The sequence below is a fragment of the Anabrus simplex genome, chromosome 1 (genome assembly GCF_040414725.1).
Source record: "Anabrus simplex isolate iqAnaSimp1 chromosome 1, ASM4041472v1, whole genome shotgun sequence".
NCBI lineage: Eukaryota > Metazoa > Arthropoda > Insecta > Orthoptera > Tettigoniidae > Anabrus > Anabrus simplex.
In genome coordinates this window covers 1,272,033,200-1,272,047,726 of record NC_090265.1, presented here as the reverse complement: position 1 = coordinate 1,272,047,726, position 14,527 = coordinate 1,272,033,200, and the positions used below count along the sequence as shown (strand labels likewise).

The 14,527-nt window shown below is 41.7% G+C and overlaps 1 protein-coding gene across 1 annotated transcript in view; it reads left to right on the top strand.

The window, feature by feature from the left end:
* The window catches only part of LOC137497198 (A disintegrin and metalloproteinase with thrombospondin motifs 12-like), a 273,946-nt gene that overhangs the window by 17,711 nt on the left and 241,708 nt on the right, over positions 1-14,527 (top strand). The window contains exon 2 of the mRNA XM_068225728.1: positions 1,521-1,683. Coding sequence (XP_068081829.1) covers positions 1,521-1,683 — 163 coding nt within the window. The remainder of the gene's footprint in view (positions 1-1,520; positions 1,684-14,527) is intronic.

Genomic DNA, 14,527 nt, shown 5'->3' with positions numbered 1-14,527 from the left:
CTAGAAGACTGTGGGATCACAAATATAAAGAGTAAATACAAGCAAGCCCAAAAAGAATGAATACCTCTGCTGAAGTGCGATCAGTCTTCATCATTGTGCCTCATGGTATAAATATCCAGTAGTAGGATCTTGTTTGTGTTCAGATGTTCTGAAGAGTAATTTAGAGACTTCATCGTGGTATCAATCAGTCACCAACGATTTGCATTTAGTGCTGTTACCCAGGCGTTATATAAATGTTACAAACGTTGGACTGGGAAGACTTGGAAGTAACGAGACGAGCTGCTAGTTTAAGCGGAACGTTTCGAGCCCGAACTCTACTCTTTTGTCTGAAATCATCCAGAACAAATCGTGCCGCTTTCCTTTGAATCTTTTTCTGTGCTTGTATCAAGTAATCCTGGTGAGGGTCCCCATGTGCTAGAGCCATACGCTAATTGGGATGTTACCAGTGAGTTATACATCCTCTTCCTTTTTATTTGCAATTTGTCGTACGTCACGCCGACACAGATAGGTCTTACGGCGACAATCATTCTCTTCCTTTACATCCTTACTACAACTACTAAATACGTTCATTACCATATGAAGATATCTGTAACCCTTGTATACAATCCATTTTATGTGATTAGTCAATGAAGATCTTTTCCTACATTAACATTTAGGTACTTGGAATGATCCCCATGAGTTACTTTCATCCCATCAATACAGTAATTAAAACTGAGAGGATTTATCCCCTTTGTGAAACTTACAACTGACTTTTCACCCCATTAACTATCATATCATTCCCTGACGCCCAGCTCACAACTTCGTCGAGATCCTTCCCCCCCCCCCCCCCCATTTGCTCACAATCCTGTAACATATTTATTACTCCACAGAGTATAACATCATCCTTCAATATTTCAGTTACGTACTCATATCTTTTATATATGTAAGAAATCACAGAGGTTCAATAATAATGCCCTGCGGGAACCCCCTTTTAATAATTAGGGGATCAGATAACACTTCACCTTCTCTAATTCTCTGAGTTCTATTTTCAAGGAATTTAGCCACCCATTATCACATCTTTGACTATTCCAATAATCCTCATTAAGAAAGTAATCTTCCATGATATACCCTGTCAAAGGGCTTGGATAAGTCAATAGCGATACAATCAATTTGACCTCCTGAATCTAAAATATCTGCTATATATTGCTGACATTCTACAAGTTGAGCCTGACAGGAAACCCGAATTGCCTTCTATCAAACCAGCAAACGTGTCTAATATAATCGCAAGGAACGCCTTTCCGAAGCTTACATATAACACACGTCAAGCTGACCGGCCTTTAGCCGCTTTATATCTAACACACTTTTCTTTGTATACTGGGGCTTCAATTGCAACTCTCCATTCATTTGGTATAGCTCTTTCACGCAAAAAGAAATCAAATAAATATTTCAGATATGAAACTATATCCCAACCCATTGCCTTTAGTGAGGTATTGGATTCGTTGTCGAGTATATGAAATGTTTCTCTTAATCCTGTTCATCAGGCTGGATATGTTCGAGTGCGGAGAGATATGTACTACATAGAACCAACGAAGACTTCGAAGCCTGCAGAAGATGGGCAGCACGTGCATCTCGTGTATCGTGCCACCGACCATGATTCACATACCTCACACCCTACAGCTAGATCGAGCAACTGTGGAACGGGAGGTAAGTGTCACTGTCGTATAATCTTATTTTTAAAGAGCTACGTAAGGGAAAATTCAGTTCGGCATTTCTTAGATACTGTTGTTTTAACCTGATGGTAAGACCCATGTACCTATGTTAAAGCAACCAGTAAAATCCTTACTATTGAAGTGTATAGCCACGGGCACACTATGGAGAGCAAATGGATTTCCCAAAACTCAGATATCCGATTACTTCTGATATTTGGCTTTCAAGATTGTATATACGCCTATCTGAAGTATAATGCGGTACTCAAAGCTAAATATACAAGCAATAAAGCCCGCGTTGTGTGACTGGCGCGTTCTGCAGCTATGTTGGCTGTAATGTCAGACTTGTACTTAAGATGTGAGCAGAAATTCCTAAGTCACCGTAGCTGAACAGGAAGCAAAAGTCAAACAGCTCCAACAGTGTCCGTTTGGCTATTTCTGTTCTGTGCTTAGCATCACTCCGCACAACCTTATATATCTGTAAGCCTACCTGGAGTAGTGATTGCTTACTTCCGGCATTGGATGAGAATATAAAGCTTAGTATTGGCATGACGTTAAATCTTCTAGAAAAAAATTCAGACTCGGAAGAAAATAACTCAATATATTTTAACTGTAGGAATGCTAAATAAAAATATTTGTGCAATATTATGTAGAGAAAAAAAACCCGTACTTTTCTTCGGCTTTTTGTTCTACCGGATGGATTTCTTTTCCACTCTCTCACTTTTAACAATTTAACAATGAAAAGCAGGTCTTCTATGCAGTCTCATCATAATTATAAGAATTTGTAAGCCAGCATTGTAGTTTTACAAAGATTTATACACTTTACAACTGGAGCTTTGTTAGTTGCTTTTAGCATTCTCATTAGGCAATACTAATAAATTTGTATACAGTGAAGGGACGACTTGGCTGCGCTGCTTGGGTCACGTAATTGCTTCTTTCCGGAGATAGTGAGTTCAAACCCCACCGTCGACAATCTAGAAGATGGTTTCCTTTGGTTTAAAATGTTCACACCAAGCAAATGTTGGGGCTGTATCTCAGTTAGGACCACGGCCGCTAACTTCCCAGTCCTATCTCATCGTCGCTGTACCTGGCGGTACACCTCCACGCTGCTAATTTAAAATTTGCGCCAGTTGAAACTTCTCTGGCGGAGGAAGTCTGAACTTTATCTAATGTATTAATTTTCAAGTTTCTTAGAAGATGTCACCTGGGTCATTTTTGATGTATTTTTGTTTTACCTGTAGTAAGAAGTGTGAACTTTCTCTTCTAGAGGACACTACTGAAGAACTACAATAGTGCACCCTAGTGCAAGGTGAAAGAACTGTTTTTTGGAGACATTTTTATTTCAAAAGTTTGTTTCTTGTTAAATTTCTTTCTGGTATTGTTTAAGTTGGCTGTATTCCCCTTCCTTTCCCCTTGTTTTGAATTTAGCCAATCCTGAATTTCTTTAATTAATTTACGACCAATAAGGTGTTTCTTCTTCAAATTGGATATGCTGCTTAACCCTAACCAATAAATGATTGTGGGCGGGTGTTTACTTTCCTGAAACGCCTCGAACTTTCCGCGAGAGTATATAAACTGCTGATTTTAGGGTCTCTGCGCCACTTCAGTACCATCTTTCAGTGTGTAAAGTACATAGCAGGGGGCGGGTAGCGCCTCTTTCTTCGGGCAGCAGTTCAACAACCAGGTAATGGCCGGTTAATAACTTCTTTTCTTGCTAGCTCAGCAGTTTAACTCTCGGGGCGGGTCCGAAGCGTTTCCACCATGTAACTTTTCCCTAAAATGTAACGACTCTTAGCTCTATTCTCTTTTAAAGTCACATATTGGGATAGAGAGTGCTTAACCCTCTCGAGCTCCCACTCCAATTGTTTTCAGGTGAACTTACTTTTTCACAACCTATTCTTCTTTAACGTAATGTAAATTGTTTTTTTTCTAAAGTCACCTCTTTAGTATGGGATTAGCCCTTGCATTTGTGGCCTAGAGCCAGATTAGGTTTTAAAGCAAAATGTATTAGGAGTGCAGTTCGCCTCCTCTCACATTGGTATTTTAGAGGCCATGCAATTATCCTTTTCTCGCTTAATAGGCCTCAGTAGGTTGTGTATTTTACCCCTGTGTTTACGTCCTTAGAGGACAGCTTGAAGGTCGAGTTAGGTGTGGCCTTTTGATAGGCTTAAAATTTTGAGAGCGGATCGCTCTTTTGAAATTTGTTTCTGCGTGCCTCTAGGAGGTCTTACTGTGTAATTTGAAGCAAGTGCTCCTGGGCGTGATTGGGGTTTTCTTCCCCTTTTTTAAACCTTATGTACATGTAAGCTTGGGCTAACTGCTCAAGAATTGTGAGTCCGGGGCTCGAAGCCCAAAGCCTGTAAATACTGTTGTTGCTCTTTTGTTGCCTTGCTACTCTATACCTTCCATGCTTGTTATTTCTTGATTTTGAAAAGAGAATATAACCTTGTTAAATTTTACATTAACTTTAATTTCGTAGGTTGAGACCCGTTCACCCCCGCACCTTCTTTCACCACTACCTACCACAAAAATACGGTAACAAGTGGTAGCAGAGCGTGGTTGAATGCGTCTCAATTTAGCCCCTTTTGACGGCTAAATATTGCTTTGATCCGAACTCTAACAATTTTCTCAGTTGCTGGAATTTTTGATTTGTCCTGTTTCAAAATTGTTCTGTCATCATGCCCGGCCCTCGCGATGTTCTCCATCTTAACTATTTGCGCAAAGAGGAGTTGATCTATGAATTGACTATTAGAAATGTGCAATCTGGAGGCACGGTTGCGGTAGACACAAACAAGCTTAGAGAGTCCCTTGATTTGCCCATTTCCATCCCCAATTTGGGAGAGAAAGAAATTGACAACTCTCTTTCCACGATCACCGAGAATACTACTGGGCTAGCATCGGTAGTTAGTTTTTTTGACGAAAATGATCCTTCTCCTAATCAAATTAAGCGTGTGCAAGCCAGGCTATTTCATTTTTCAAATAGAGTTAACGATCTGTTGTCTCTAAAGTTGAATGACGTTCAGAGGAAGGAAGCTAGTACGGTGCTTGAAAATATTTCTGAATTATCTAGTAAGGTCACTCAATTGTTAACTGGGGAAGTTCCTCCCAAAACTGATCTACCCGCTACGGTGAATGTAGGTAGCGAGGAAGAGACTCCTAAGGGAGAAGTCAATAGGAAAACCGTTGGAGCTCAAACTATCTCTGCCCCATTGGACAACGAGTCTGAACGCCGTACGTCGTTGAATAATGTACGTTCTGAACTAACTTCTTTGCCACTGAAACCTTTACCTACTTTGTCACCTGGGTTCAGCAGCTTGCCTCATCCATTAGCAATGTTGCTCAGAGGTATCTCTAAGTTTTCTGTTAATACCACCAGTGAAGTTATTTCATTCTTAAGGTTTTTAGTTGAATTTCAAGATCATGCCCTTGATTTTTCTCTTTCTCCGTGTCAAATTTTACGGATAATTTATCCTTATGCAATTGGTATTCTCTCAGATAAAATAGTAAGAGCCATTGCCGATCAGTCATCTATTGAAGATTTTCATGCACATCTGCTTGCAAATTTTATTCCTGCTCGCGCGAGGTCATCTCTGATTCAGAAGTACTATTATCGAGTACAGAGATTGGATGAAAATCTGGCTGATTTCAACAAGACATTAAGTTCTATACTAGGGTGTTTGCTCTTCACTTCCCTGAGGATCAGATTGTACAGGCTATTGTGGAAGGCATTTCACCATCTTATAGGTCATATTTGTGTTTCGCGGCGTGCCCGCAAACCTTCTCTGAACTTGAAGCATTGGCCGTCTCAGCGGAAGGAGTTAGATACGCCGATTCCTTGCGTGTCGCGAAAGAACCCCCTCCTTCGTTTAGTAATACTCGGCCTCCACCTCGCCGACCAGTCACACCCCGTAAATGTTATGCTTGCGGGTCGCCTGACCATCTTCGCAATAAATGTCCATTGGTCAAAACTAGTAGGGCAAATAATGGAGCTGGTTCATCACAAGGCTGTTTTAAATGTGGGGCTTTCTCACATATCGCCAAGAATTGCCTAAATTCAAATAGCACCCCCTCCTGCTCAACCTCTGTTGCAAATTCCACCAATGCCAATAATACAAAGTGACTAGTGGCTACGGCTGAGTCGACTAATCCACCTTTCCGAGGCTCAGCCCCTGGTAAACAGATCGAAAATTCAGGGAACGTTCAATCTGCAAATCCATCTTTTGAATGCCCCAAAGAGTGTCTTAGGATTGCGGCGGATACCCCCGCACCGGTCCCCTTTTTCAAAATTGAGTTAAATAATGAGCCTATAACGGCTCTATTAGATTCAGGCAGTGTTTGTTCTATTATTTCGGCTGAATGGTATGCAAAATTGAAATCTGTTTGCAAACTTCCTGACTATTGTTCCTCTTCGATCCAATATGTTTCGGCTAATTCATCTCCATTAGAAATTCTAGGTTCTTTACAGGTCAAAATTCGTATTTTTAAATTTACATGGAAAATCAAATTGTTTGTGGCTAAGCACTTGTCTTGCCCCATCATATTGGGAGCGGACTTCATTTCTCACACTGGTCTTGTGCTCGATCTTCAGAGTAAGTCGTGCACATTCAAATTTGCTTCCAATTGTAAAATCCCGTTGTTAAAATGTAATTCTGCATCATGTTCATCTATTTCGCCTACCCAGGATGAGATGTTGTTAGACCTTAGACATCTACCTGAGGAGCAGGCTGATAGTATTCGTAAGTTGTGTCAGTCGTTTCCAGAGGTGTTCTCTGATACTCTTGGTGTTACTGACCTTATTGAATACAAAATTGAGGTCACGGATTCGATTCCTGTCCGTTTTCCACCTTATAGGCTATCTCCACCAAAAATGAAGGCTCTGAAAGAAATTATCGATCAGATGTTGAAGGATGGTATTATTAGGCCCTCTAAGTCGGCGTATTCTTCGCTTATTTTTCTAGTCCCGAAACGCCAAGGTGGCTTCAGGCCTGTCATTGATTATAGGGCTCTCAATCGGAAGGTGGTGTTACAATCTGTGCCCCTTCCTGACCTTCATTCGTGTTTTTCATGGTTTCGTAAGGCCAAGTTCTTTACTATCTTGGACTTGAATCAGGCCTATAATCAAATTCCCCTAGCGGAAGAGTCTAAACATCTTACAGCGTTTGCCACGGATTGGAATTTGTATGAATACAACCGCGTGCCTTTCGGGCTCCCCACGGGAGCAGCTGTACTCACTAGGCTACTAGATAGGGTCTTCTCCGACATCAAATTTGAGTACTTGTATCACTACTTGGATGATGTCGTCGTATTTTCGGAGACCTTTGAAGAACATCTAGATCATCTGCGAGAAGTTCTCAATCGCCTTCGTAAGGCTGGGTTAACTGTCAAGTTGTCCAAGGTTGCCTTTGCTAAGCCCTCTATGTCATTCCTAGGGCATATTGTGTCACCTGATGGTGTTGCCGTCGATCATTCTAGAACACAGGCCATCCGTGATTTTAAACCTCCCAAGGACATTAAAGGTATCGCCAGGTTCATTGGTATGGTGAATTTCTTCAGGAAGTTTATTCCTAACTTCGCTAATAGAGCGGCGCCCTTGAACCTTCTTCATAGGAAAGGCATCAAATTCGAGTGGGGACCTTCCCAACAAGCCGCTTTTGAAGATTTTAAATTAGCTCTCTGTAATGCCCCTGTCCTTGCTATGCCTGATTTCTCAAAGAAATTCATCGTCCAAACTGACGCGTCGTCGTCAGCAGTAGCTGCAGTCCTTCTTCAAGAGACTGAATTAGGGAGGCGACCCATCGCCTATGCATCTAGGACTCTATCGGCTCAAGAAGCCAAGTATTCCATGTATGAGCTCGAAGGTTTGGCAGTCTTATTTGCCTTAGAGAAGTTCCGTCTCTATCTGGAACATGTCAAATTCGACCTGGAGACAGATAATCAAGCCTTAAGCTGGGTCTTAGGTAGGCCGCGTCGTACTGGTCGTATAGCCCGTTGGGCCATCCGAATTTCTGCCTTCCAATTCGATGTCAGGCATATCAGAGGTACCGAAAATGTTGTTGCCGATGGACTCAGCCGTATGTTTTCCAACGACGTCGAGACCCATGAACCGGTCGACAGTTCATCACCTCCCGAGTCCATACTATCTGATGTTAATGCCATCTTAACAGATGCTCCCATGCTCTTTAGGGATATCGAGAAATACCAACGTGAAGATCCGACGCTGGCTCCGATCATGGAAACCCTTTCTTCTGGGGAAGATGTTGTCCCTTATGTACTGAGGAATGGTGTTCTATGTTGCCCTTCGAGGCATGATAAGATGATGAAAGTTGTCGTTCCAGCTGTTCTTGTACCTATGATCTTTAAGTACTATCATGAGACCCCATTAGGGGGGCATCTTGGAATCTTTAAAACTCGTGAAAAGATTCGTGAAAGGTTCATCTGGAAGGGTATGGACGGTGAAATCCGTGAACTAGTAAAAGCTTGTAAATCTTGTTTGCTTAGTAAACCCACCATATCCACCAAGGTAGGCCTTTTGTCTTCGCATCAGACTTCGCGCCCCATGGAACGCCTGTATATTGATTATGTAGGACCCTTCCCCCAGTCAAAGGGAAATGCCAACAAGTTCATCTTTGTATGTGTAGATGGTTTTACAAGATTTTCCTGGTTATTTCCGACTAAGCTGGCTACCGCTCAGTCCACCATTACTTGTCTAAATTCTATCTTTGCTTCTTTTGGTCCGTGTCAATATATTGTATCTGATAATGCTAAGGCTTTTACATCAAATTTTCTTCGTAAATTCTGTTTTGATTTGTCCATCTCTCATGTGACGACTTCTGCTTATTACCCTCAACCATCTCTGGCTGAACGGGTTAATCGTAATCTAAGGTCCGCGCTTATTGCCTATCATCATGAAGATCATTCTAGGTGGGACACGTCCCTGCATTGGTTAGCTTTTGCTTTGAATTCGGCGGTTCATGAATCTCACAAGTTTACCCCAGCTTCGTTGATGTTCAAGTTCGTTCCCAACACGCCGCTCTCTAACCTGTGGTCTCTGAGTGACATTCTACCCGAGACAATAGACCCGGACAATATTAAAGATCTTTGGAAGAAGGCTAAAGCCAATCTTAAAGTGTCTCATGAAAAGGTTAGGGAAAGATATGATCGTGGACGGAGACCCACCCATTTGAAGGTAGGTGACCAGGTGATGGTCAAGAAGTTTGTTCCCGCGGGCAAGCTTGCCCCCAGATTTCATGGGCCGTGTATCATTCTCGATTTCCTTACTCCCGTTACCTTATTGTTAAGTAATCCAGACACCGAGAGGATATTTAGGGTTCACCTGTCACAGGTGAAACCGGTGTAATTTCTGTGTTAACTTGCTTCATATAATTTTGAAAGAAATAGGAAGGTTATATTTTTTTTTGAGGGGTTTCACTCTTAAGACCTTCCGCCCTTGGAATCTGTTTACTTTGTCTGTAACCATTGATTGTAAACCTTCCCCGATTAGTTAAACTGCCATCCTGTCTTTGCCACGGCCATTACCACGCTCCCGTTTCCTGCTCCACAACACACAGTGGCTTAGAGGAATGAAATAAATATCTCCACGCCGCTGGCCACTCATCTCCTCCACTGAGACTGTACCCTAAAAATCATTCTGGTCAAACAAAATTCTGCCGCCGAGCTTTAATGTTTCAGTGCCCCCGCAGCAGCGCGGCGCCGTACCGTTCCTGAGGCAGGGTATGGGCCCGCCCTTCCCCAGTGAGGCCAACCTGTGTACGGCGAGCCGGAGCCCTCCTCCCGGCCAAGGCTGATGTGCGGCGCACGATCTGCAACACCTCTACTCCTACTCCTCTCATAGTGCGGGCGAGCGGTATCTCAGGGTACTTGAGGGGTCAGAGCGGCCTCCTCTGGACATAAGCTGCAGCGGCCGGTCTGGCCATCCAATTTAATCAACTACATGGACATTTACTATCAGCAATTACTACACTTGGGAATTCTACTGCAATATTTGGTGGACTTAGAAAATTTTTCTTCACTTTCAAGTATTAAAAGTTTCTCTTCTGAATTCAATTCCTACAAACATAAAGACATTAATCAACGGTTACTACAAGAATTGTGAAACTGGATCAAACCAAATTTAGAAAATTTTTATAAACGCTTCTGCAATTAATCTCCATATCAACATCATAACTTGGACCTTATTTTCAAACAAATTTCATGTGTCACCCCTGGAGGAACTTTTTTGGGGGGGAGGTCTGTACCGGGCGGTACACCTCCACGCCGCTAATTTAAAATTTGCGCCAGTTGAAACTCCTCTGGCGGAGGAAGTCTGAACTTTATCTAATGTATTAATTTTCAAGTTTCTTAGAAGATGTCACGTGGGTCATTTTTGATGTATTTTTGTTTTACCTGTAGTAAGAAGTGTGAACTTTCTCTTCTAGAGGACACTACTGAAGAACTACAATAGTGCACCCTAGTGCAAGGTGAAAGAACTGTTTTTTGGAGACATTTTTATTTCAAAAGTTTGTTTCTTGTTAAATTTCTTTCTGGTATTGTTTAAGTTGGCTGTATTCCCCTTTCTTTCCCCTTGTTTTGAATTTAGCCAATCCTGAATTTCTTTAATTAATTTACGACCAATAAGGTGTTTCTTCTTCAAATTGGATATGCTGCTTAACCCTAACCAATAAATGATTGTGGGCGGGTGTTTTCTTACCTGAAACGCCTCGAACTTTCCGCGAGAGTATATAAACTGCTGATTTTAGGGTCTCTGCGCCACTTCAGTACCATCTTTCAGTGTGTAAAGTACACAGCAGGGGGCGGGTAGCGCCTCTTTCTTCGGGCAGCAGTTCAACAACCAGGTAATGGCCGGTTAATAACTTCTTTTCTTGCTAGCTCAGCAGTTTAACTCTCGGGGCGGGTCCGAAGCGTTTCCACCATGTAACTTTTCCCTAAAATGTAACGACTCTTAGCTCTATTCTCTTTTAAAGTCACATATTGGGATAGAGAGTGCTTAACCCTCTCGAGCTCCCACTCCAATTGTTTTCAGGTGAACTTACTTTTTCACAACCTATTCTTCTTTAACGTAATGTAAATTGTTTTTTTTCTAAAGTCACCTCTTTAGTATGGGATTAGCCCTTGCATTTGTGGCCTAGAGCCAGATTAGGTTTTAAAGCAAAATGTATTAGGAGTGCAGTTCGCCTCCTCTCACATTGGTATTTTAGAGGCCATGCAATTATCCTTTTCTCGCTTAAAAGGCCTCAGTAGGTTGGGTATTTTACCCCTGTGTTTACGTCCTTAGAGGACAGCTTGAAGGTCGAGTTAGGTGTGGCCTTTTGATAGGCTTAAAATTTTGAGAGCGGATCGCTCTTTTGAAATTTGTTTCTGCGTGCCTCTAGGAGGTCTTACTGTGTAATTTGGAGCAAGTGCTCCTGGGCGTGATTGGGGTTTTCTTCCCCTTTGTTAAACCTTATGTACATGTAAGCTTGGGCTAACTGCTCAAGAACTGTGAGTCCGGGGCTCGAAGCCCAAAGCCTGTAAATACTGTTGTTGCTCTTTTGTTGCCTTGCTACTCTGTACCTTCCATGCTTGTTATTTCTTGATTTTGAAAAGAGAATATAACCTTGTTAAATTTTACATTAACTTTAATTTCGTAGGTTGAGACCCGTTCACCCCCGCACCTTCTTTCACCTCTACCTACCACAAAAATACGGTAACAGTCGCCATAAGACCTTCCAGTACGAAATAAAAAGAAAACCAGTAAAACATACGGGAATGAGAGGAAACACGTGAAAGAACGAACGTTCGAAGAATGAGAGAAAAAGGATCATACTTATGGGAGTAAACACAATTGTAAACTACTGTATATGCCACGTTTCATAAAAGTACGCCCTGCTGATTTCACATGATACTCGAACAATAATCCACAGTAGGCTAATATATGTTTTTGGAACATTTTAAAATGAAGGGGACCATTTTTAAAATAGGCCAATTAGTGAGAGTCCACTTAAACCACCTGGTGGTGGTGGTGGTGGTGAGCACTGTTTTAATAATAATGATGTTATTGGATTTATGTCCCACTAACTACTGTTACGATTTTCGGAGACGCCGAGGTGCCGGAATGTAGACCCGCAGGAGTTCTTTTACGTGCCAGTAAATCTACCGACACGAAGCTGACGTATTTGAGCACCTTCAAATACCACCGGAATGAGCCAGAATAGAACCTGCCAAGTTGGGGTCAGAAGGCCAGCGCCTCAACCGTCTGAGCCACTCAGCCCAGCGAGCATTGTGAAAAATTAGAGATGTAATGTTACATTACTAGTTGATTATAAGCGGTACCGGTCTCAACCACTGTTCCAGGTCTTCATCATCCGATCACCTAAAATATAAAAAATTGCACAGAAAAATAATAGGTGATGTGCAAATTTTTCACTACCATTGTTTTAATAATAATAATAATAATAATAATAATAATAATAATAATAATAATAATAATAATAATAATAATGTTATTGGCTTTATGTCACACTAACTACTTTTACGGTTTCGGAGACGCCGAAGTGCCGGGATTTAGTCCCGCAGGAATTCTTTCACGTGCCAGTAAATCTTCCGGCACGAGGCTGACGTATTTGAGCACATTCAAATACCAGCGGACTGGGCCAGGATAGATCCTGTCAAGTTGGGGACAGAAGGCCAGCGCCTCAACCGTCTGAGCCACTCAGCCCGGCGAGCATTATTTTACGAGGAACTACAACTAGGCAACCATCCTCTATCAACACTAATCGAGAGGAAAAATTGAACAGATCCGACACTTCTAAAAATTAAAGTGTCGGCCAAAGAAGGACAAGGGCTTGAAAATTACAGCCTCCCTAACACCGTCGTTGTCTGAAAAGATCAAGAGTTGACCAAGATAGATGAAAGTGAGGAGCCTGGCACAAGTATGTGAAAACAATGCCAGGACTCAAGTAAGGGTCTGGGGTGGTCTACACACGCTCCTAAGTTAAAGCCCCTGGGGCCCACATTCGACAGGCATGGCATACTGTGGATGTTATTTTATCACCCCCACCCTCAGAGAGAAATTTTAGCCCACCTGTTAGCCCCTTTTCTCCTTTGAATATCCGTAATGCCAATTGCCCTAGCATCAAATATATCCCGAGTTTCACAAAAGTACTTTTCACACGATACTCGAAAATCATATTTTTTTAGGACTGTGAGACTATTCAGTATGTCGAAACACATTTAGTATTTATTCATGCATTCCGGACTTCGTGCCCTTTCTGGTGGTGGAAATATTCGTGTGTTGAGTTTCTTTCTTGTGACTATGAAGCGATGTTTGTGTCCTGTATTTTTATTTTATTTTATCTTATTTGTGGTGTCTTGTGATGTAAGGTCAATTGCCTTCAGATCACTTCTTAATTCTCTGACCTACGTGGAGCCTGTTGTGGTACCTTCTTAGTCGAGATTGCACTGTACCAATTGTTTCAGAAGTCTCAAATTCTTTATTCTCATTATGTGGCCAAAGAATCCCAGTCTCCTCTTACGCATAGTAAAAGTAATGGTTTCCGACTCTTTGTACACGACATTGTTGTCCGTTTTTCTAGTATTCTTTTTGATGCAGATTCTTCCGATTTTCTGTAATCTACCGGTCTTTGATTGTTCTGGTGAAAGAGTGTCTCTGCTGCGTATGTTGCATCTAGTTTTATAACTGTGTTGTAGTGTTTTTGTTTTTTGTTTATGGATACGAACTTCTTTTTGTAGATATTTGTGCTTTAGCGAGCTTGTTTATTCTTACCTGGATCAAGATTTTTCGTTTAGGTTGTTTGTTATTACTTCTCCTAGGTATTTGAACTGGGTGACAAATTCGACTTTATTACCAATCATACTTATATCTTTTAATGGTGTTGGTTTATTGGAACATAATATCTGTCTTTTCTAATGATATTTTAAGGCCAGTTTTAGTGGCAATGTTCCGAAGTTCTCATATATGTGTTTTAACTTCGTCAAAGCCAGTTGCTAGTAATGCCAAATCGCCGGTGAACCAATGCAGTTGCTTTTGATCTTCTCGCATATTTTTATTTATGGGGGCATTTATTAAACCTTTCTCTCATTAGAATTTCTAGAGTGTAGTTAAACTGTAGGGATGAGAATCCGTCTCTCTGGTGTAACCTTGTTTTGATCTCGAATGGCTTCGATATCGTAGTTGTCTATTTGCCCGTCTGTCTGTATGTCTGTTATATTATCACGGGAAACGGATTCAAGTATTTTCTTGACAGTTGGTATTTAACTTTAGAATGAGGGCGAGTGAGATTTTAGCTATAAATTTTTCAAAAAACATCAGCACCTGATTTGGAGGCCTTAGACATAAAACTTATGTATCTCTCTTAGGGATGTTTTTGCAGGAAAATTGATTACGATAAAATTTATTCAGAATATTACTTATGAATTTTTTGTTCTAACTTCTTCTCAATAGAATGAAAAATGACGAACATCAATAGAGGTTGGCTGAAAGTTTAAGTCGAAGAGCCGATAGCTAACTCTATGAAGAGTTGCTTTGGAGATCATGCCGGCAACATATTTTTTTTTTTTTTTTTGCTAGGGGCTTGACGTCGCACCGACACAGATAGGTCTTATGGCGACGATGGGATAGGAAAGGCCTAGGACTAGGAGTTGGAAGGAAGCGGCCGTGGCCTTAATTAAGGTACCGCCCCAGCATTTGCCTGGTGTGAAAATGGGAAACCACGGAAAACCATCTTCAGGGCTGCCGATAGTGGGATTCGAACCTACTATCTCCCGGATGCAAGCTCACAGCCGCGCGCCTCTACGCGCACGGCCAACTCGCCCGGTGGCAACAT